Source organism: Anthonomus grandis, chromosome 16 (assembly GCF_022605725.1).
Source record: "Anthonomus grandis grandis chromosome 16, icAntGran1.3, whole genome shotgun sequence".
Taxonomy (NCBI): Eukaryota; Metazoa; Arthropoda; class Insecta; order Coleoptera; family Curculionidae; genus Anthonomus; species Anthonomus grandis.
The window spans coordinates 10,633,838-10,659,183 of record NC_065561.1 but is presented as its reverse complement, the minus strand read 5'-3'; the positions used below and the strand labels follow the sequence as shown (position 1 = coordinate 10,659,183).

General features: G+C 33.2%; 1 protein-coding gene across 1 annotated transcript in view; it reads left to right on the top strand.

The window, feature by feature from the left end:
- LOC126745784 (trissin receptor-like) overlaps positions 1–21,934 on the top strand; it is a 66,831-nt gene extending 44,897 nt beyond the window's left edge. The window contains exons 5-7 of the mRNA XM_050453777.1: positions 1,669–1,794; positions 8,601–8,905; positions 21,728–21,934. Coding sequence (XP_050309734.1) covers positions 1,669–1,794; positions 8,601–8,905; positions 21,728–21,884 — 588 coding nt within the window. The 3' untranslated portion in view covers positions 21,885–21,934. The remainder of the gene's footprint in view (positions 1–1,668; positions 1,795–8,600; positions 8,906–21,727) is intronic.
- Positions 21,935–25,346: the final 3,412 nt, after the last annotated feature.

The window sequence follows — 25,346 nt, the reverse complement described above, 5'->3', positions numbered from 1 at the left end:
AAAAAGACAAATTAAAAAAATATATATTTTTCTCAGTTTTCTAACCATGTTTCGAACATAAAAAAAAATTACGCAAAACAAATCAGTTATATATCAGTAAAAGCATCACTTAAATGTCGTCAGTAAAAACGTCTTTAATTGATCAGTAATAGACGTATCATTTACGTCACCTATCTGACGTTATTTTGGTGGGAGTTTTTACGTGATTTTTGTAGTCATTATAATGTCATGTAAAAATGTCATTATATTTGCTGCCATTAGCCCTGTATACCCCTTATTATAAATCCCTTATTAATCGCATTATTCAAATAAGAAAAAATTTTGTATACTATAGCGTAAGTATATTCTCATAGACGTTTTCGTTTTGCATCCAACCTAAGTCATGTTTTTGTTTCTTTTCTATACTAATCATCCATATATTATTAAAAATGTGTACAAAACAACTTAGACCATTAACGTGAATAGTGCATTAGTATTAGCGTGAATAGTAAGCGTGTGGATTCTTGCATCCCTACCTATCTCATACACTACCGCCGCGATGGTGGAAAACAAAAACCGTAATTTTATAATAAACCAACCCTGGAATATAACGTTTGCCGTTTTAAGAATGTCTCTGCTACACCTGCGAGAGTGCGAGCCTTCTCTTAAGACTTATAAGTAAAATAACTTTTCATCGAAATCTTCAATATCACGTGAGGAAACTGGATTTTCATTCTAAACATTTCATATTACTTCAAAATATTGAACACTCCTAAAATATTTTGAGCGCTATTTAAATAATCCTGGTCGGCATGCCAGAATATTTGTCATCTATGCAGTTTATCTGGTCTTTGACCACTTTCTCGAGGTCGCCGAAATAAATTTGCTCTTTTGCCGGACTTTCGGCCTATCTTTTCAAAATTATCGAGTATCAGCCAGGAATCTTAATAGACAAGTCTTATCTCCCACACATGAAGAAAAGTACTTGGGACGAGTAAGCTATAATCTTATATTTAGGTCAAAAACTTGAATTGTATGCTTTCTCTGACCAAAAGTAGTTGCTTAATATAGGTTGACATATATAAGCTCCTTACGTAAAACTAATAAGTATTAATAATAAAAAATACCACAAGATTAGCCTTTAATATGTTAATTAAATGTAAATATAAAACATCATCCAAAAAATTTATTAATATACAAATATGCAAAATTAAAATACAAATCGTCAAGGTATGTGAATTTGCTATATTTTATATAGGCAAATATATTTGTATATATTTGCTGCTTACTAGAAATTTGCAAAAACCTGGTAAATAACTTGTAAATATTGAGAAACGGCAAATCCCAGTGTGGTTACAGTTTTATCATATTTGACACAAACATAAGAAATTTCACCTTTTTCTAGATTCTTTTCTCTAAAAATAAAAGGATTTGATTCAAAAGAAAATCTCTTTATTTACGATTGTTAATGAGGCGAAAAATATATTTGTTTTTAAAAAGTCATAAAAAAGCTATAATTTCAAATAAGAATATCACTTTCAGGTTTTTTGGTGTTTTTTTCGCAGTACTTAATTAATTTACATTTATTACAAAGTTTTTGTATGCGCGAGTACACTTCACTGAAGTGCTAAAATTTTCTAATAAAACCAAACTTCCGTAAAACTTTTTTAATTATCTCTTAATTTGTAGCTACTCTATACGAGAATCGCAATCTGCCTATGGAACAGCTCCGAGCAACTAAAACAGCAACTCGACGGTTCGACTAATCTTAATTATTACGAAACTCTATATCCGAAGTGCAGGCAAGAAAATCAGGTAAGTAATGAACTAAGGTAATCGAAGAGAAACAAGTAAATATTACGGGTTAAATCAGTACAAGAAATGTCGGTGTCAGATTAATATAAAATAAAGTTTCGCTGGCTTGAACTTTTGCCCGAGAAAATGGTAACTAGAGACTTGTATGGGAAAAGTTACAAGTTAGTTACGGTAATAGGTCTCTCTAGTTAACTGACAAGTTAAAGAACATTAACTTTATTAGATACATCGTTCTAAAAGTTTAGTAAACTTTTATCTAATAGATTATATAGTTTTGGAGATTAAGGATTTATTACGCCTTTTACGGATATGATTATAGTTTTTTAAATATCTTAAAGAAAGTAGTCACAAAAATGATACCCTATAATTTTTGTGAATAAGAAAATACTTACAAATCGATAGTTTGCCATAACTGCCAATTGTAATTAGCAAAGTGCGATAATAAGACACTCCAGGTTAAGGAGTAATTAGGTTCTATAATTAGGTACCTAAAAAAGCAATTTTAACTAATATTCAAAAGGCATTAGTTTTTTTACCTCTGGACCCTAACTACCGGTTAGGCGTTAATTGGTTCATTACTGAGCAAAGAAAAAAAAACCTTACTTACTTTGAATGATTTATTGGAGAATAAACAATACTGTAAATAAAATGGCAACTATGGGGAAAAATTTTAAATGCAGGCAAGACATTTAAGATCGAGATAGAATTGATAAGAATATTGAAAACATCTACATTTTTTGCGTTGAATTAATCTTTTTACTCATGTTGGCTGAGACATTTTTAACAATTACTAAAAGTTAATGTTTGGTATTCTTTAAATAAATTGTTTCTCATTTAAGAAACAATTTATTGTTTCCTTAAGTTTGTCCTCCTTTTGTTTACTATCTAGAATGTACTAGTTTTATAATAAATGTAGAATTAAAACATTTCCACACTAGTTGAAGTTTGTTGCTTCAGCCTTATTGTGAAGAGAACATTTAGATGTTTTAGACTATACTGCTTAGATATTTGTGACTATACCATTATCACTATAATAAATTTAATTTTGCTTAAATTTTTTTAATTCCATTTTGTTTAAATGGTTGTTTGTTGGTGCCTTAGGTTCTCATTCCAAAACAATAAACTCTTTTACAAAAAAGTATCAATAATAAAGCGAACTAATCTACAGTTCAACTTGGTTAAAATTATTGAAAAGCTTTGACAGATTATAGAACACTATTTCGAGTCTAAAATCCAATTTGATTATGAAACAAAAAACTAGCATTACTCATAGACATTGGGTAAATTAAAAGTGAAAATGTATCCAATGCATTTGAAGTAAGTCGGGTATATTGAATTATTCCTAGAACAAATTGAAAAGTAAAAATAGGAAAAAAATCCAGATATTTAAATTCAGTTATATAAAGCCATTTAAATCAGGCATTTGTAATAATAACTTACTTCTTTCAGATACTTGAAGCCATTTTCTTAAGTTCCAGACTTTTTTAGTTATTTTTCAATGTAGTCCAGGCATTTCTTCGAATGATTTTCCAGTAAAACAATAAAATAAAAATCTTATGCATAACTTAAATGGGTGTGATACACATGTCTGATTATTCAATTACACTAAGAATCCATAAAATAGTCAGAGTCAAGACCAGATGGTTGGAGCCTTATAAAGTCGTTTATATTATTAAAATCTATAACAAATGTAGAGTAAGCAAAATTCTATATTTTGTAGAAAGGTTTATTGCCCAAAGCTTTAGACGAGGTAAACAACTTTACGGGTGTAGAATTTTGACCTGTATACGTCTTATCAATAATAACTTTTGTGCAAATAATAATTTGATTTTATTTATTTTCTTTTTCAATTCACATTTGTTTCAATAGTTCAATAGCAAAACCTTTTTAGATCCAAATACTTTAACTTATATTTTAAACCATGACTGTTAGATGGTGCCACGTTATAAAAATGAAACACGTAGTTTGATAAAACTCTCATAACGGTCGGGGAACCAGAAGTACCATATTTTTGCCACGGTGTGACCTTCTTTAATTCCTAAATTTAAGATCTTATTGACTAACATTTATCTACACAAGAATAATTTTTCAATAAACTGCATTTAATCGAATAAAGTAAGAAAAGGATTTTCATTAAAACTTTATTTTATTTGTTGAGATATTCTAAATGCATTCTATTTTCTTGTAAAAAGTATAATCTATTTTTCAATTCTGCTTAAAACATTGAAACACTCTTCATTTCTTGTGTTGGAATAGGTCTGCATTCTTTAAGAATGCCTTGCCAAAAATTTACTAAAACTTACTTTACGACTTTTACTAAAAACAGGTGAGATTTTAAGTGGCTCTGGCGAATAAACTCAAGGGGTCTTAGATCAAGGGATCTTAACCGCTTGGTCCAATCTACTAATTTGGAAAAGTGTCATTTAGAAATTCACGGTCAGGCAAAACAAAGTGGGACGGTGTTCCACTTGCTGAAAATGTCTTAAATTGCTAACTGTATCATCTAGAGTCCTGTTGCGATCAATATCCATCTAATTTCCTAGTTTTCGACAATAAATGACTGAATGTGGCTGAAATTTTCAAATAAATGTTGTCATGGAGTTTCTTATTAATAAATAATATTGGTCCAACAATAGTGTCACCTAATATTTCTACCACACATTTCAGATACTGTGTGTCTTCTTCCCTGAAACAAGATCGGTTTTCGTCACTCTAGTACAATCGTGTTTGTTGACACATCCATAAAAAAGAGCATATGTCACTAAAGTCAATATTATGACCAATGCTTTATGACCAATTCTTATTATTACTAATTCTTACTTTAGAGACATTGCAAGACATTAAAAAAATGACCTTACACACACCCTAGTCCACGTACCCTACGATTCTAGTTTCTCATATTTTAGGATCAATTTTCTGACATAAATCTGATTTTATTTGGGATTCGATAAATATACTTCAGCAGTTCTTATTAAATAATAATTTTTAGAACCATACATAAAAACTGCGTAATTTTTTTTTGGCAAACGTTGCAAAAAAGTCAGCACACCTATAGTATGTGACATTTTTACCTCCTATTATTAATGCTAACTGTGCAGTTTAAGTCAAAGTGGCAAATAAATTTAAAAATAAGGTTAGACAGGCAAATACTGATGAAGAATTGAGTGCTCTGATACTTATGGATAAATAAACTCTTACGAACATAGTTAAGCAACTACTTGGAAAAGCATTTAGAGCATTTGAAGAAAGAATGCAGAGTGATATACAATATATTATACAATTAAGAAGAAAGATGTATCTCCTGTAATTTTTAATGTGTAAACGTCAGAAATAAGTAATCTTTCTCAGTCTGTTTTCTTAAATTCATTTATTACTTTTATGACGTTAAATCATCGCCGTCTCATTTTAGTATTGAAGGACGTCGCAGCTTGCATTATAAATAGGGTATTAAGAAGTATTGCTAGTTTTGATTTATCTTTACATTTTGAAAGTTAGCACTTCTATTTTTATGCGGGAACATAACTTACCTCTGCTTCTTTAGGATTTGCCTTCAATGCACTGCCTCTTTAGTTATATGTTTTACTTGAATGAAAAAACAGAAATAAATAAATTTAAGTTGGCAAACACAGACCAGTATGTGGTTCGTTATCAACAGAATCGAGGAAAGCGAAATTTAAATTTATATTGTCAGTTGATCGTAACCGTGAAAAGTTATATGGTAAGCAACTAAATTACGTCATAAAGTGATCGGTAAAACATCATGTCTCGATTAAATGTTATTCCTTACGAACCTCCGAGAACAAATGTTCCTGCTTATTTTCCATAGTTCAAATAACAATAATGGATAAGATTCTGGTTTTATCAAAGAGAATTTCATGTCCACATTTGGATGATATTCTGCGAAAAAGAGAATTGCTATATTTTTAGACGTAAAGGCTATTCTTTAATTTCCTTTGATATTCTCCTAGCCGTTTAATCCCAGTAGTTTTACCCTAGCTACATAAAATGCAATATAGGAGTTATCAATGATTGGTCAGTATAAATATAGTCTAATGTCTACGACACCATGAATCCAAAAGTACCTTATCAAAATCTTTAACTGCCGCTGAATTTTTTAAACATTAAACAAAACACTTATTTTTTGCAGTTTTTTTATCTAAAAATACATTCCTGACCTTTTAACCCGTAGCTACTACTGATGGGTTCTGAGGACCCATCCTATTTTTAAATAGGGTATACTTTTTATGTTTGGCAACATTGGATACTCGCTGTCTCGATACTCCTCCGCAATACCATACGCGTGATTTCGCCGGCATAAATTCATACTTCACTATTCGTTCGTGTCGGCGAGGTTCGAAGGCAATGTTTACTGGGTCCTGAGGACCCATCAGTAGTAAATACGCGACAAGTTAATAACTGCTTATTGGTTTGAAAGTATCTTTGTATTTCATTGTTATTTTTTGCAAGGTATTTATCTATTTCACAAGAATAGGTACTAGTGGCCATAAGGTATAAGTTAAGAGATATAAAATGTGTTTTTTTACTATCTTTCAGTAAATGCAACGCAATGGCGTCCAGTTCCAGGGCATTGTCAGAAGATGCGTTAAGAAATATTTTAGAGTCTGAAGACTTTTGGGAAAGTATGGAAGACTCAAACCAAATGGGCTCGAGCAAGAAAAGTGTATCCGTTGGTGTTCCAAACAGAGAAGCTGTGTTAGAGGAACTAGAAAGATTGGCTGAAGAGAGTGACGAGAATGAAGAGGACAATGAAATACTGAGCGACCATAATTCCGAAACAGAGCAAAGAAAACTCCGATTCGGAAGAAGAAGAGTTGCCCATCAGGAACAGTTGGTATAGGAAAGACTATACCAAATGGTCAAAAACAGCAGGTATTAGAGGTAGGACCCCTGCTCATAATTTGGCTACTATCTTGCCTGGCCTAATTGGCCCTACTCGTAATAATCCTCCACGTGAGCCTGTAGGTGCTTGGAGTCTACTAATTTCTAATGAGATGATACAAAAGTTAGTTGATTTTACTAATTTGCAATTTCCAACCTCCACCAGAGAAAACTATAAAACGTCTAAACAGTTTGCTCAGTCACAAACTAAATTTTGACCTTCGTTTACTGAAAATACCAACATATGTGAAATCAAGGCATTTTTTGGGTTGTTGTATCCTCAGTCCATCTTTAAATCTAATCATAAAGACGTCCGTTCTATGTGGGCAAGAGATGGGACAGGAAGACCTATTTTTCGTGCTACTATGAGTCTGGCCAGATTTTCCTTTTTCTTGAGCTGTCTCAGATTTGACAATGTAGAAACCCGAAAAGAAAGAGTAAAAACTGATAAGTTGGCCGCTGTGTCTGAGTTATTTGATGAGTTTGTAGCTAGATCAAAGTACATATTATTCACCGGGAATTTACCTAACTGTAGACGAAATGCTTGTACCGTTTCGAGGAATGTGTGGATTTCGGATGTATATTCTGAACAAACCTGCCAAATATGGAATTAAAGTGCAGGTTTTGGCAGACGTTAAAACGCATTATCTCGTAGATGCAGAAATTTATGCCGGTTCCGAAATAAAAGTTGATGGTGCAAAAAAGCCTACATTATCAAATCTAACAAGAGTGGTTCTTAGGTTTGTGGAGTGTGTTAAAGGCACCAATAGAAACATCACCGGGGACAACTGGTACAGTTCAGTGGAACTCGTCGACGAACTCAAGAAAAACAGTTTGACGTACGTGGGAACCTTACGAAAAAATAAAAAATCTGTACCACCTGAATTTTTACCGAACCGAAAACGTGCAATTCATTCATCAACGTTTGGATTTACTTCTTCAACCACTATAGTGAGCTATGTGCCAAAAAAAAGTAAAAGCGTTATATTACCTTCTAGCATGCATCATGACAATTCTGTCAACGAAACAACCAAAAAGCCGGAGATAAATTCATTTTTATAATGAAACAAAATCTGGAGTTGACGCATTAGATGCGAAATATGCGTTGTATTCAGTATCCAGAAGAACTAACCGTTGGCCAATGGCAATTTTTTTTGCTATATTGAACATTGTAGGTGTAAATTCTCGAGTATTGTACCAATTTTCAAAAGGTAAAGAAATAAAACAATACTCATTTATCAAAACTCTTGGGAAGCAATTAATAGATGAATATTTGCGACTCAGAATGGCCAACAAGAAGGTGCACTCAAATGTACAAATCCTCATTGCTGAACTTTTGGGGGTTGCGAATCCAGTTTCTGAGCAGCCTCAAGTACCTCCTGAAAAAAGTAAAAGAAAAATGTGTGCCATATGCCCCACCAACAAGGATAGGAAAACTGCTATCCAGTGTGACATATGTAAGTTGCCCATTTGCAATCAATGCTGCTAGAAATTGTACCCTAAGTGTTCTGAAAAATAATTTTAGGTTTTTTTCGATTTATGTACTGTAATATACCCAAGTAATTTTAAATTTTTAAATAAAAGTTTTTTTTTATTGATTTTATGGAAATTTTATTATTATGGGTCCTAAGGACCCATCAGTAGTACATATGTAATAAAAATGTGGCGGTAGTAGTTCAGGGTTAAACAAACATGTCCACATTTTTAACATAAAATTAGATTAATAACCATAAAACTAGTATGCAATGCAATTTCGAATAAAAAGTAATTAGGAACTGCAATATTATGGCATCAATGTATCACGGTATGGTGTGGTAAATCTTATAACATGTTATGGTATTATTTTATAATTTAATATTTATATTAAGCATCTTGTAAAATAATTAAAACACTTTTTTTTATTATAGAATTTTACCGGAAGTGAAAACATCTTACGTAGCTCAAGAAAGGCACCCAGCCTTACCCAACACCCGACAGCAAACGTTCTTAAAGCGAGACGAGGAGTTATAAAGATGCTTATTATCGTAGTTTGTACATTTGCCCTATGCAACTTACCATTTCATGCACGAAAACTATGGCAGTACTGGTCTCCACACTACCAAGGACATACCAATTTTAGCGCACTATTAACGCCATTAACGTTTCTTTCGACTTACTTTAATTCTGGTGTTAATCCTCTGCTGTATGCATTTTTGTCCAAGAATTTTAGAAGGTGGGTATTATAGTGGATGGGTATATATTAGTCTAGTAGAATAGCCTAATTAGGAAAATTTCTGTTTGCTAATAACATGTATGGTAAATACTCCAAAGTATTTTATATTTAATTATTATTTTTAGTTTCATACATATTCGTAAGATAATGTCAATAAAAATCGCAATCCCTCTATCAGAGAACTAACAGCAATATTCGATTTATATTAAAAAAAACTAATTCTATCAATATACCTTTTACAGTGGTCTAAAATCGCCGAAAAAAATTGACCAAAGATAAAAAAAAAGTATGTCGATAATTCATTAAAGATCAAAGTCAGAAGAAGATAATGTAAGAAATGTTGGATCTGAAGAATTACCAGAAATAATTGAGGAAGAACTGATGAAAGCCCAACATAACGACTAATAAAACTCAACTAATAAAACTCATAACGACTTTAATTAATGAATGTCTCTGAGAAGGTAAAATCCCGGATACTTGGAGTGAGGAATGCAAATGTTAAACTTCTTCCTAAAAAGGAAGATAAGACTCAACTGATAAACTACTGTCCCATAACTTTAGTATCGCACCTGTTCAAATAAGTAGAAAAAATAATAGGTAGACATCTAACGCAAAATTTGGTGAGTATTAGTCAAAGTATCAAAACTAACGGAACAGGCAGATTTTAAATAGGATTACTTAAGTGCGGATCACTTGCTTACCATGAAACTCTTGATGGGGAAGTATAATACTAACTTCCATTTGAATCTGACCATTATAGACTGTGAAAATGCATGTGAACCATGAACATAGTCCCGTTCAAAGAGCACTGGTAAATTACAGGATCAATAGTAGATCCTCACAACTAATACAAAAGATTACCAACGAGGCAATAGCTTCAGAGTACTTAAATACGAAAACCAAGATCAGGTACCATTAAAAATAAGAGTTAGATAGGGTGACGCTCTTGGACCCAAACTATTCACATTGAAGCCTGTCAGAACGCGGCAATAATGTGAATAATTATCCTACAAAATATGATAAATAAACTGCCAATGTGCCTTTATACAATTCATAAATTTAAGTAAGGTACCTGCAGGTAATAAAGCCTGTGGGGTAATAAGGCCTATATTCAAAAAAACCGCTTTAAATTAATCGCAAATCGATTGCGTTGGGTCCCCGTCTCCTATTGGTCCATTTACAAAGGACATTCGAACGGACTACTCGCGTTCCTCGCTTTCGGGTGTCAGTAAGTTCCAACAACTTGTGTCGACGGGTCGCCGCGTGTGATATTATAAGGATACAACGAACAAAAACGTAAGTATTTTTAGTATTTATAATTGTATTTTTAATTTATAACTGCATATATTTTGGCTAGACTTTATATTTTGTGATTTCAATAGTTTATTAGATTAAATTTAGTCGACATAATTTAAATAAATTTGCATAATATTTCGTCATAGATGGGTAATAAGGCCTATAAAAATAAGCTATAGGCCTTATTACCCTCCATGTAGGCCTAATTATCCTCATGACAAATTAATGTTTTTATTAACATATTATTAAATTTCTAAACTATTATCGTTTTATTTTCAGTGATATTTAACATCATGCCTCCTAAAAGGGCACTTTGGTGCGAGGAGGATTTAATATCAGCAGTTCGATCTGTTCAACACGGTACTCTGAGTATATATGGGGCTGCGACAAGGTTTAATATTCCCAGAAGAACCATTAGAAATCATGTTCAGAATGGAATCCTAATAAAAAGACTAGGTCGTAAATCTATTTTAAAAGAAGAACAAGAAGCTGATCTCGTTAAAAGAATAATAAGATTTAGTGAAATAGGTCTACCTGTGACTCCACGGATCCTTCATCGATTGGTATTCAGATTCTGCGAAGATAATAAAATTGCTCATCAATTTAATACAACTTCAAAACTTGCTGGTAAAGACTGGCTAAAGGCTTTTATGAAGAGAAATCCTGTAATTTCTAAAAGAAAAGCACAGTTTATGAATCCAGCTAGGGCTTAAAAACTTAATAAATTTATAGTTGATGATCATTTTTCAAAAATAGGGAAAATGTATGATGATCTTGATATAATTAATCACCCTGAAACACTTTATAATATGGATGTAAAAGGATGCCGCTTGACTATTCACCACCAGCCAACCGTTTTAGCTAAGAAAGGGGTAAAACGTGTTCACTTTCAATCGTCAGAACATGCAGAGAGTGTGACAATTGCAGGATGTGTCAATGCCCTTGGAATACCAATACCTCCTATGATTATTTTTAAAGGAAAGAGGCTAAAGCCAGAATTACATGATAATTTGCCACCAGGAACTCTAGTGGAAAAATCAAGTAAAGGCTACATGACTAACGAACTTTTTAAAGAATTCCTCAAGTACTTAGCCCGATACAAAAGTTTAGGAAGATGCCTCTTACTTTTTGATGGTGCAGCTTGTCATCTTGATTTGTCAATTGTTGATGTTGGAGACTCACTTGATATAGATCTCTACTGTTTGCCATCGAATACAACACATGAGCTTCAACCCCTCGACAAATCTGCATATCGTTCATTTGAGCATCATTGAGATAATGAGGTATTATTATTCTTGGATCAGAATCCTAACAAAAAGCTGACCAAATCACGTTTTAACATCATACTTTCAAATGTTTGGTCTAAATGCATGACACATAGTAACATTATAAACGGTTTTAAGGCTACTGGTCTGTTTCCATTAAATCCCGAGGCAATTCCAGAAACAGCATTTGCTCCTTCAATTCTCTCAGATGTACCGGCACCGGATGATACCAACAAAGAAAATAGGCGTCCACCTGAATCTCCTCAACCTGGTCCGTCTGGAATGGCATCCAACAAGTCTGGCAAATTTTTCTATTCCAATATTTACTCTTCTGACTCGGATTTGATAAACAACAAAAGTTATTTCTTTTAATGAGCTTTTGCCCACACCAGTAAAAACTAATGAAAAACCTAAAAAAAATCGAAAAAAAGCTCTAAACTACAAAGAAACTCCAGTCACTAGAGATCTTTTTACCGAGGAGAACAAAAGTCGTGCCAAATTGAATAAAGATATTGAAAGCTCCAGGGAAAAGTTAAGTACCGAATGGTATTGCCATGGATGTTAGGAAGACAGGCAGGCCGATATGAGGCAGTGCAACAAATGTTTTAATGGTACCATGAGGAATGTGTTGGCTTAACAGTCAATGAAATGAATGATTTTGAGTGTCCCGATGGCTGCTAAACTTCGCCCAATTAACGAGTTGTGCCAATTTTATGTATAGGCTTTATTAAACCTCCATCGGATAATAAGGCCGATTTGCGTTATTTTTCTTAATATTTATTTTTTGTTTTCTAGTTTTTTTAGAGATAATTTTTTTAATTTTGGTAAAATTAATATAACCTTATAAGCACTTTGGTGTATTAAACTAAATATTAACATTACAGTCTTTCACTTTATTCAATTTTTTTCTTAGCTAGGCCTTATTCCCCTCAAGTACCTTAGTCATGTTACCTATCCATAAAAAAATATGCCAATAATTTAGCCCACGATTACGCAAGGTGTACGATTTCCAAACGAAAAACCATATGCGTGTGATCGTCTTAAATCAGCGGCTCCTTTAGCTAAAAGTGCTGTAAAGATTTATCATTCATATAGGAAAAAATTACTCTTTAAAATTTTTGTTGAATGCAACAAATAAACATAATTTATTTAACAATTTATGAATCTAATCAGACAAAAATGCAGCTAAATTAAAAAAATAACTAACACGTAAAGAGTTCAAATAAGTCGTAAAGCCCTTTCAGATTGTTTAAAAAATTATAAACCGGCCTTATACTGAACAAGACTAGGATACTGATATTGTAGAAAACAGAATATAATGCTACATGTTAGGTTAGCTATTTATATATTTCCTGAAAAGATCACAAGCCCTGGCGAAATCAGTTTCAATTTAATTAGCTTGAGTGGAATCATTAAAATCGCTGTAAATTCTAAACCACTCATTTGATTTTAGCAATTTAAAATTTATTTGCTATATAAATGTAGCTGCTTTAAAAGTCTGATATTATCACTACTCTATAGTTTCTAATAAATAAGCCAGAGGGCATAATTTGAAATAATTCCAGTTTTTTAATTTTGCTCTAAAAATTCAAATTGAATGGTATATTTTTGACATCCTATTTAAAAAGTAAATAAAATTTGCAAAAGTACTGTGAAAACCGCACGATGATATCTTTGCTCGTTTTAAAGTTATAGCGAATTAAAGTTTTTTACGCACCGAGCCTAAACTTACGTACCGCCATCTAGTGTCCCGCCTAAAAATCTCTAATTAGTATTAGGCCCGTTGCACACGAACCGATAAAATCGGAGTCCGATCCGGTAAGTTCCTTAATCGGAAGAAGGGAACACACTTTCCGTATTAGCAAACCGATACCGGATAATAAGCTGGTGAAATGTTGCCAATTGGGCAGTACTGTTTGTGAAGTCCTTCGGGTAAAAGCAGAATGCGTTCCGCGAAAAATAAGCGTTTGCAGAACTTATATTTACTGTATTTACGTAGAAAACATAATTTAGCACTAAATAAAAAAAATATTGGATTCATCCGTATTTTCTGAGTGATGTTGTTAGCTTGTCATGTCAACTAAACAAAATTTAGATTTAAAAAATACTACAAAATATGTTTTGCTTATCGCGCCATAATTTCATTTACTTACCTATCTTTTTCTGATCATTTTCTGTTAAATTTTTGAAAGATTCTTTTAAAAATATATACATTTCCCTCCACATTTTTTGTTTCTCTATTTTGTCTTTATAGCTGTCTAGGGTCTTATCCCATAGGCATGGACGTCCTTCGACCAGCTGAATTAATGTAAGCGAATCATATTTTGAAGTCATGGTGGTAGTACTCTTTTAAACACACACATACGACTGACCATAGACAAGGACTGACTAAATTAAAAAAGTCTACTAACAACAGCGACAACGCGGCCAGACGAGATCGGACTTGTTTTATCGGAAGGTGTGCGAATGCGCTATAAGTTCAAGTACATCTAATGGTCCCTCCGACATCCGACTGTCGGATTATTTTGTAATGATCGGACTGCCACTTCCGATGTTTTCGACGGATCACATGTCGGTCCGATTTTTTATTCGGATCGGAAGAAGTGTGCGCATCTATATTTCGATGTGTTGAATTATCGTTTATCCGATGACGGAATCGGAATTGGATCCGGTTTTTCGGTTTATTATATATAGTTAATTTTATTGGTTCGTATGCAACGGGTCTTACCACAACTAGGATACCATGATGTTGTCATAATTAATAAATTATTAAAGTAATAATTGATTGATAAATTATGAATTAATAATACCTATGTATCACAGAATAACAGGAAATTTATATGACTTTCTTAAGGCGAATAATTTTATTAACGAATTTCTTTTTATATTTAAATTATGATGCTGAAAAGGACCAATTTTAAACCCAAACATATTTGGTATTTTATGCCTCGATAGGTGTTAAAACTGCTGTTTCGATTTCAGCAGCTGATATTTCATTTATTGCACCACGGATTCTGTTTTCTATATCCTGTCTTGTTGTAGGGGAGTTTGGTACACAATATCTTTTAAACGACTCCATAAGTAAAAGTCTAGGCATGTTAAATCGGGTGACCTGGCCGGCCAACGATATAGACTCGCCCTTGAAAGTAATTATTTATATGATGCCGCACCAAACGGAAAAAATGTGCTGGGCACCCGTCCAATTGGAAATACATGGTCCGTCTTACTTCCAATGTCAAATCTTCAATAATGCTAATTATGCCTATTAACTTTCCCATCGCTACAAAAAGTGGCTTCATCGGTCCACAGAATCTTTAACAAAAAATCCCTGTTTTCGCGAATCATTGCTAGTATCCATTGGCAAAAATTAATTCGGCGCTCAAAATCATGTTCGTTTAAAGCTTGGTGTAGGACTATATGGAAAGGGTGTAGCCTTAAAATAAAAAGAAATGCCTATATTCGAGAAGAAAATTATAATAAAAAGATGTATTACCTGTGGTCTTTAAATATATTTTGAACAGTAGTTCAAGCTATTTCCAAATCTAAAGATAACGCCCGAGTTCCAATATGCCTATTAAACTCTACGTAGGCCAACACATTAATAATGTTTTTTTCAGTTCTTCCAGTAGAGCGACGCCGTATAAATTTGGACCGACTAAAACTCCTACTATCGCGTAGTCGCTGTACCAACCGTGGAAAAATTCTCCTGCCATAATGGCGGCGATCTATATACCGAAGGGCATACTGTCTTTTAGCTATTGCTGCATTTTGGAAGCACTCAAAGAAAACCGCAATCAAATCCATAGCTTCATTATTTGTCTAAGGCATTTTACAAAAAATCGAGCAAAGAAAATTGAAAACAGATTTAAACTGGCCGTCTAATAAATATTTGACGTGTCCATACAATCTTTTTTAAAAGTTTTGCAAAATTTATCTACTTTTTAAATATGATGTCAAAAATATACCATTCAATTTGAATTTTTGGAGCAAAATGAAAAAAACTGGAATTATTACAAATTGCGCCCGCTGTCGGTTTTATTAGGAACTACAGGGTAGTGATGAGATCAGACTTTTAGAGCAGCTACATTTATCTTGCAAATAAATTTTGAATTGCTTAAATCGAATAAGTGGTTTACAATTTACACCGATTTTAATGATTCTACTTTCAATAGCTTTCCCCACCACTACTATCGTTCGTTCGTCAATAATTCATAAACCAAAATTATAGCAAATTATCTAGGCTTATTAAAAATAATATAAAAAGTATAAGTTAATATTTAAGTTTTCGGAGAAAAAGACGTTTCTTTTATTTAATTTTTAGTTGCGCTCTCTTGCGGTGAAATACGGAACTTTAAAATAATTTCCAGAATTTTCTCATGCCCACTTTTATTATAATAAAAAAAAATCCATTATTACCGGATGTACAGGTCCTGAGATGCAGCCGCTTACCTCGCTTATTTGGTCACCCGGTATATAATTCTCAGATAATATTCAATAAACCTTTCAACATTAAACAATATGTGTCTGTAATTAATAATATTTTTTATAATAATACGTAAAATACTAGGGGAAACTTATATATAAAAATATAAAAGTATACTCATCTCTTTGATTTTTTATTTCAAGAGGCGCTTTATTTCTCTTAATCAACTTCATCATTTTGCTAACCCTTAATTAGGTATGCTCACATGAAGTAAAAACAACGAAATTATTGTAAAATATGAAAAAAAATTGTTCCACGTAAATTCTAAGAAAAAAATAAGTCATTGCTGGATTTGAAAAATCAGATTTTAGATATTTTCAGAAATTTTTCAATAAAATGTCTGATTTTTGGTTTAATAATTTTAAATTATATTTCGCGGTTGGCTATAGAAAGCTATAGTAAGATTTTAGATATAGAAAGATTTTACATCATCAGGTGATTTTGACTTGGCTTGGAGCTTTGACCGGACCAGGCCCTTTCTCTTGACTTTCATGTTCAAATATGAACTTTGAAAGCCAAACCAATATATTGTAACGTTCTTACCGTTCATTTTGGTGTAACTTAAAAGTCAATCCACACAAAATAGTCAACTGATTAATTTAAACGTACGCATTAAACACAATTACGCAAGACTATTAGAAATATTTATTTATACTGGATTGATTGACTACTATTTATGTCGATTTAAAAGTCGTGCCAATATTCCTTTATACTAGGAAGATTGCTAACCTTCCACGTGCGGTGGGCTTACTTAAGTCACCGTGATAATTCCGGAGTAAGGGAAAACAGCCGATATATTTGCGGTGTTGTCAATATTATTACAATATAAACTGATCGAAAAAAGTTAAGGATATCGTGTTATCTCTTTGAAAAAAAATGTTTAGTAAAAATATGTTATAGCTTTTATTAGGTATATCATTTGCGTAAAAAAAATTATAATTTGGAAACTTATAAAATTCTACCCAAACAGATAAATAGCATTATCACAAAATATACCGATTTCATTTTTGTAAGCAACGTATTGGGTTGCTTGTTGGAGGTCCGCGACAGATCGGTGTGGTTAATCCATTTAATGGCTCTCAAAGGGTAATTTTCCCGACTTCCTACCTGATTAAAGAGACTGAATCTGCCATGAACAGATATAGGGACAGTAGACCAAGATCGACAAATGCTAGGGAACACCGAAAATTACTAAGAGGAACTAGGATGGATCTTAAAATAAACTGTACGGTCAGCCAGGACCTCTCGCTGGATTCGCTGCCAGCACAATTCGTATTATCTTAAACGACTTTCTGAAACGGATTAAACAAAACCGTATTATGCTGCACCATTAACCGTAGTCCATAAAGCTCAACGTTTTCTTTGGTATAATGAAACAACATTGGTTGGGGTAGCACCGACATAAATCCGAGAGATTTAAACACAATTGAAGAACTAGAAGATTCATCTAACAATCTAATCAACGCAATCAGTAACTCCTTTGAGAACAGCTGTCCCGTAAAACAGAAGGCTATCCGAAGGGACGTGCCTTGTTGGAACGAAGAACTCGGACGTTTGAAACGAGAGGTCAGGAAACTGTTTAACAAAGCAAAAATTACTAGAGACTGGGCGCACTACAAAACAGCCCTCACCGTGTACAACAAAGAACTTAGAAAATCAAAAAGGAAAACATGGAGGCAGTTCTGCGAGGGAATAGATGAATTAGCCCCAGCACAACGTCTGCAAAAAATCCTTTCAAAAAATCATTCGAACGGAATTGGTCTACTAAAAAAGCCAAGCGGTGAACACCACTCCACCCTAGACAATTTGCCTACCAAGCAGGCAAATCTAAAATAAGTGCACTGCACTGCCTCGTAAGAGACATAGAAAAGTCAAACGACTGCAAAGAAATTGCTCTTACTGCATTCATTGACATAGAGGGAGCATTCGACAATACCTCACACCTGTCCATAACAAAAGCCTTGCAAGACTGGGGGGTGGAGGCCCCCATCGTAAAGTGGACAGAATCAATGCTCAAGCACCGCTCCATCACAGCAGAAATAAATGGAGCGACAGCAACAGTAACCACAGTAAAAGAATGTCCCCAAGGAGGGGTTCTGTCACCTCTACTGTGGACATTAGTAGTAAACAAAATTTTTAACATATTAAGTAGATCCGGATTCACAGTTCTAGGCTACGCAGATGACCTGCCAGTAATAGTTAGGGGCAAGCACGAGGGCGTAATATCGAATCGAATGCAAAGTGCCCTAAATACTATACAAAACTGGGGCGAAACTGAAGGATTATCTTTAAATTCTAGAAAAACAATTTTAGTGCCGTTTACCAGAAGAAGGAAGCTAGAACTCAGAGCACCTATATTAAACGGAACTCAGCTAACATTTTCTAACGAGGTGAAATACCTGGGGGTTACCTTGGACCACAAACTAACTTGGAATAATCATCTAGACAAGACCATTTCCAAAGCCATAGTGGCAATCTGGACATGCCGCAAACTCGTTGGCAAGGCATGGGGGCTAAAACTGAAAATGGTATACTGGATCTACCAAACAGTCATTAAGCCCATCATCACATACGCTTCGCTGGTATGGTGGCCGAAGACCAAACAAACAACCGCACAGACCAAATTAAACAAAGTCCAAAGGCTGATATGTTTAGGAATAACCGGGGCAATGTCTACTTGTTCTACCACAGCCTTAGAGACACTTCTAAACATGCCTCCACTTCACATAAGCGTGAAAAAAGAGGCAATTAACAGTGCTTACAGGCTTTTCCAAACCGGCAAATTCAAGCCTGGGGATTTAAGTGGTCACCTGCGCATCCTCGAAGAAATAAACTGGAAAATGCCAGCAAACCACGTGACCACATAACGGCCATGCTGGATCTAGAAATTCCATTCGAAGTGATCATAGATGATCGCCAATCATGGGAGAAAAAAGAAGTACCAAAAGCCGACAATGCATCGCTATGGTACACAGACGGTTCCAAACTAACAGAAGGAGCAGGACTGGGCGTGTCAGGCCCTAACATTAAGATCTCAAAGTCACTGGGCAAATACCCTAACATCTTTCAAGCTGAAGTGCTTGCCATAGACATATGTGCAGAAGAGTGCATCAACCAAGGCCTCCAAAGAAAACACATATTTATACTATCAGACAGCCAAGCTGCTCTAAAGGCCCTGAAAGCTTTTAAATGTGATTCAAAGCTAGTCTGGGAGTGCAAACAAACCCTAAAGCGCCTTACAACAAAGAATCAAGTAACACTAATGTGGCTACCTGGCCACCGGGGTATAGAGGGGAACGAAGAAGCCGATCGCCTTGCAAAAAAAGGGGCTCAAACACCATACTATGGTCCAGAGCCATACTGTGGTTTAATGAAGACCCACATCACCGAAGACCTAAACAGGTGGGAAAAAGAACAATTGCTGACGCACTGGAGAAGAGCACCAGGACTAAGACAGGCAAAAAAGTTTATAACCACTTCTAGAAAAAGAGCTGAACAGCTCCTAGACATGAACAGATCAGACATCAGAACAGCAGTCGGACTTCTAACCGGTCATTGCCCAGTGAAATATCACCTAAAGGCAATAGGTATAACAGAGGACGACCAATGTAGATTCTGCAGCAATGCCACAGAAACAGCAGAACACCTGCTCTGTGAATGCCCGACCCAACTCTGCAAGAGGCTCAAGTACCTGAAAGGGGTACAACCAATACCTCAAGAAGTGGGACAACTACCTCCCAAAAATATAGCTTTGTACGGCAGAAGTCTAAGACTTTTTGAGACAAACTAAGACAAGTAGAGTTATGCACAAAATATCTCACAGGTAGCAGTGGTGAGCGGCGGATCAGCCGAAATGGCTTCCTTCTCAATCTACAAATCTACAATCTTGGTATAATGAAAAAGCTTAGACGAACTAAGTCTGGCATACTGTGATATTCAGCGATGAAACCCGCTTTTGTCTTCGTCCTGATAGATGTACAGTTTATATATGGAGACCAAGAAATTCAAGAGTTAATAACCGATTTGTTGAAGAAGTGCATCCATTTGGAGGTGGATTTATAATGGTCTGAAGTGGAACTTTCTACAGAGGAGTCGTATGTTTGTATGTATGTTTGTGAACGTACCTTGACAGATGAAAATTATGCTCTTGACTCTATTAATAACTTGGTAAATGATTACCGTTGGAATTTGGAACCCAATTTCAGATTACTGAATGATAATACTCGCCCGCATAGAGATAGCTCTCTCAAAATTTAAACTGCATCGAGCATGTTTGGGACATGCTCAGAAGAACCTCCAGTACAGAACATAAGATCACTAAGGCAACTTTTTTCACATTTATACGATAATATTAATCAAAATAACTTGGATCAGTTAATTTCAAGTATGCTTCGTCGAGTTGGTGCAGTTATAGCCAATTGAGGTGGAATTACTCGCTATTAATATTGTTTTTTCTTTTAGATAATTATCTGCTTTATAACGTTATTAGAGAAAAGTTTCCTGTAAATCATAAATTAGATTTTTTAAGTAAAAACAATATTGGATTCTTTTCTAAAAGAGATTAAAGTAAATATACGTTATATATATTTTTTTTAAACTAATTTTTCTCAAAGGATTTACAATATTCTTAAGTTTTTTTTGATCAGTTTAGTCTTAAAAAATATTACTTCAGTTATTACTCTAAATTACTGAGAGCCTTCTATATATACATAATTAGGAATTAGGAGAAAAATTGTTTTTTTTGGCAATCTAGATCAACCAAATTAGCTACAGTTAACTTTTTTAGGGACCTATCTTCTTCATTTTATTTATAACTAATATTATAGAACAATGTGACAGCCTTGGTCAAGCTGTTTTGTATGCGGACGACACAAATCTGTTACAAATGGAAAAGTGGTATTTATGCATTTATTTTTAAAAAAATTATAATTGAAAGAGCAACCAGTAAGTTTTTAGACTTATACCTGGATCAAAAGCTTAGTTAGGAATGCTATATGATATATTTGTACAATACTTGAATCATTATATTTTCTAATAAGATAAATTAGAAACTGACCATGGAGATGCTGAGAATCATATATAATGGACTGGTACAGGATATCCTGATCTTCTAAAATCCATCAAGGCACTTCAAGACGGCATTTATAGCACAAACGAAAGTTCTGAGATGCATAGGGTCAATTCCACCAGATGCCTCCTGTAGAAGTGTATTTAAAAAAACTTGATATTCGCACATGGCCAATAAAACCCGGAACGCTGAAAAACTTTGATTGCCATTCTCTAGACAAGACAAGATTCTCCTTGTATATAGGTACTAAATGCTTGAACAATTTAAAAGTTATTCTATGGATGAAGATGCATCACAAGGAGCTTAAATTAAAAACAAAAAAATTCCTCTTGGAAAATATTTTTTATTTAGTACAGAAATTTATTGATTGAATGTCATTGCCCAATATTAACTATTCCATAAGTTTTTTCATATGTAGTGTTAGCTTCTTAGAATAATCTTGTATATTATGTTGTTAGTATAAATTTTGTGTGTATTTAACATTTATTATGCAATACTTATGTCAATATTACTTATATTTTAATGTTTCTCTTATATCCGTTATACTTCTTAAGTTCAGTTCATTTTCATTTTACTGACTAGACTTGTAACTTGCCTTTGTAATTTTTGTGTTGTAATATATTGATTTAATTTGATTCGACTAATACATTTTTAATATTAATTGCATTCCACAAAAAAAAATGAAATATAATATACAAATTTATTTACAGAGGTATGAGAGAGCTACTCTTCTGCTCCCATAAAACTAACTGCCGTCAGAGAAACTTTAGATACAACACCAAGCGATGCTCAAAATCTACCGAGTGTTCACACCAGCCAGAGAAAAGACTTAATAGTACTGTTGACATATTAGTTCATGAAATGTGATAGTAAACTGTAAACAAATATGAACATGTAAATATATGGTTTTTTAAATGTTTAGTAGTTATATATGTTTATTTTTTTTTTATTATAGTTTTTTTTTTAATATAATTCTGGCCCTTTAAAATAGTAAGGTAACATAACTACACTAACTAAAATTTATGTGAGCTTCTGGTTTTTTTATATTACAGATTTCTGTCAATGTATTGATTAGTGTATATGTAGACCAAATGTAACTTTAGTTCAAAACCAAAACTTTGGAGTTATTGATCACTTTATATTTTGAATTATTGATTATTCGACTTTTCTTGCTCTTTTGGTGAAATATGAGCGAGATTTGAGAAAATATGAGCATTATCTTATCCGTTTAATAACAAGCTGTAGTATTATTACTTGTTTTGATTAACAAATTATAGCTTTTTATTATTTCATAAAAAACTATACTAATTTATCTAACAATCCACGGTTATCTCTAAGTAAGACCAGACAAATCTTACAGTAGAACTTTCAGCACTAATATATCAAACAAACTCTATTTTGGGCACAGTTTGGCTATTGTTATGATTTGAATCAACGGTGAATAAAAAAAAGTCTTCAGTTAGCACTAAAAAGTTTAAAAAGTCCCATTTTACGAGATATACATATGATTTAAATTGTAAAATAGGTCTAATAATTTAACCAGTTGTATTATTTGCTTGATATCGAATAACATTGATGCATTAACAGCATTGAACTAAAATATTACACAATTCTACTGATTCAAAAATGAAAATTTGATATATTAGAGTATATTATTATATTATTATTAAGGCATTTAGTCCAATACGCCTTAACAATTTTTCCTCATTTTACCAAACTTGGTAGTTAAAAAGATAACCAATTGATAACTCTTATTGCAGAATTTATATCGTAAGTTATATATATATATATAATATTTATATATAATTTATATCTTACACCGAGGTTACAGCTATAGACCTGTAGAGATAATTTTTCCATCTATATCTCGATGAGAATAAGTATTTCTGCATTTAAAGGAGGTTATGATTACCAGGTATCCGTTTTAGGTTCTCACGAGTTTCTAAAGTCAATCCGATGAAAATTGGGATTATTTTTCTCAGCTTTTTTCCTGTTATGTTGTAGTCGAACCGGATGGATGCTCTATGACTCAAATTAAATTTTTTTTAGACTTTTTTATGGATACCTTTTTCACCTTAAATTTATCAACTTTTTTTTATGAATACTATATTGTATTATTCCATATTTAACTAGTGCTTTTAAATTACCTTTAAAGAAATTAAAAAAAAAAACGCATTCTTCATTTTAATAAATAAAACACACTATTTGCTTATTAACCTACACAGCGTACAACTGATACACTCATTACTCTTAATTTTGACAGTTTCTAAAAAAATTGCAACACCCCGTATCTCAGTAAACGAAGCATTTGCGGACATACATTTGTATAGCGAGCTATCTTTATTTTTTGATATAGAGTCCTACCCGAAGCTTGTCGCACCCAGTAGCCCAAAAGTCTGGAAAATACCTTTTTCAGATAAACGAATTAGCTAGTTGAAAAACGCTCGGACACGTCAATTTTTTTAAATTTTTTTGCATGTTTTCAAATTTCTGAAAAATATACAGGGTCAAGAAGACTGGGCAGCAGCTATCAACTTTATTATTTTAAATAGAACAACCTATTTATTATTGCATTTTTGGATTCTATGACAAATTCTAAACATATTTCATGTATAACACCCTATATCAATCTTGAACCGTTTTCGTGTCACAGGTAGTAAGTGGGACGCTTTAACTTTTATTAATAGATTTGACTGAATATTGTCCGAAATGGCTCAAAAAAAAAGAAAAAATTACATTGATAATACATCATACATACCATTACATACGAGGAAATCGCTAATTTATTTGATGATTTATTTTCAAATCGAAACCCAATTACTTTATCAACTGACAGCATTGAAGAGACGATCAGATATGGATGGCCAGAATCCTCAACAAATGATGAAAGAAGTTCGGATGTTTTACAATGTTTCGTTGAAACAGTTACATTCGTTGCGAAAAATTGCTCAAGAAATTGACATTATCGGATTGCAATTATCGGTTGAAGTAATTTTAAAACAAAATAAATTCCATCCTTATAAAATTCACTTAGTACAAAAACTTTTGGAAGATGATTTTTACAGGAGGGTCGAACTTTGCGCAAGAATCATGCCAAGACCAGACCAAAATCAGAACTTATAAAATAACATTGTGTTGTCGAGTAAAGCTTCGTTTATGCTTCATAGCATTTTAAACCGCCAAAATTGCAGGAACTAGACTGATGAAAATCCATTTTTTCCATCCAATTTTGATTATCAATTGTCGGTAGTGACAGCCGCCCAGTCTTCTTGACACACTATGTATATTTTTCATAAATCCTAAAACATGCAAAAAACTAAAGGAGAATTGACGTGTCCGAGGGTTTTTTAACCAGGTAATTCGTTTACCTGTAAAAGGTATTTTTCCAAATTGTACAGTACACAGAAATGTGAGCGTGACGTCACTTGTTAGTTAAATTATATTTTTGCTGTGCGCATCAACGATAATCGATCGGTTATCGTATTGTTTTTACGGAAATTTACGTGTTTTATTTAAACAAACGTATTATTTGCAATTTAAATTTCATGATAGATATGCAATAAAAAAAATCCTTTTATGCATAATTAGTGCATAGTACCGCTTTGCACCGTAATATAAGGACGCCATCCAAAACTTATTTAGGGCTTACTCAAAAAGTTATAGCTTAAAATATTTCGGTGAGTATCAAAGGAGTTTTCAAAGACAAGTAGTATTTTTATCTGCAAACACACGGCAATCTAAGTCAAATAAATGATAAGAATAACACGAATAACTACCTAGCTGATTAGCGATTAACACAAACGCCAGGTGTGTGGTTTCATTTAAATACACATGTTTATAAACAAATCAGGGGACCTTCACCGTCTTTGGTGGAAATCTGAATTTCAGAAGAGATTTAGGTGATTTTTCTTACTAGTACGTTCTGGTCGGCAATAAATGTGATTATTTTGTTTATTTATAATTTTCTTAGTTTTTTGCAAGAAATTAAAGACAATTTTTGTTATCGTTAACACGTTGATTGCCATGTGACGCGATGTGTACGTCACCTAAATATAAGGTTGGTGCTTTGAGGCACATATGTTGTGCCTCACATACTATAGTAACCTTAGTAACCTTATAGTAACCTTTTACGAGCTGCGACACAGCGTATGGCTCTCACTGGCTAATATTTTCAACAGAAACCTAGAAACAAAATGTTGACATAAAAAGCCTCCGAAAATTATTTTCTTATTTGTGATTTTTTGCCATATCACTAGACTATATAAGTTTTTGTAAAACAATTTAAATAATAATTAAAAAAGACTATAGGTTATAGATATAATTTTCTAG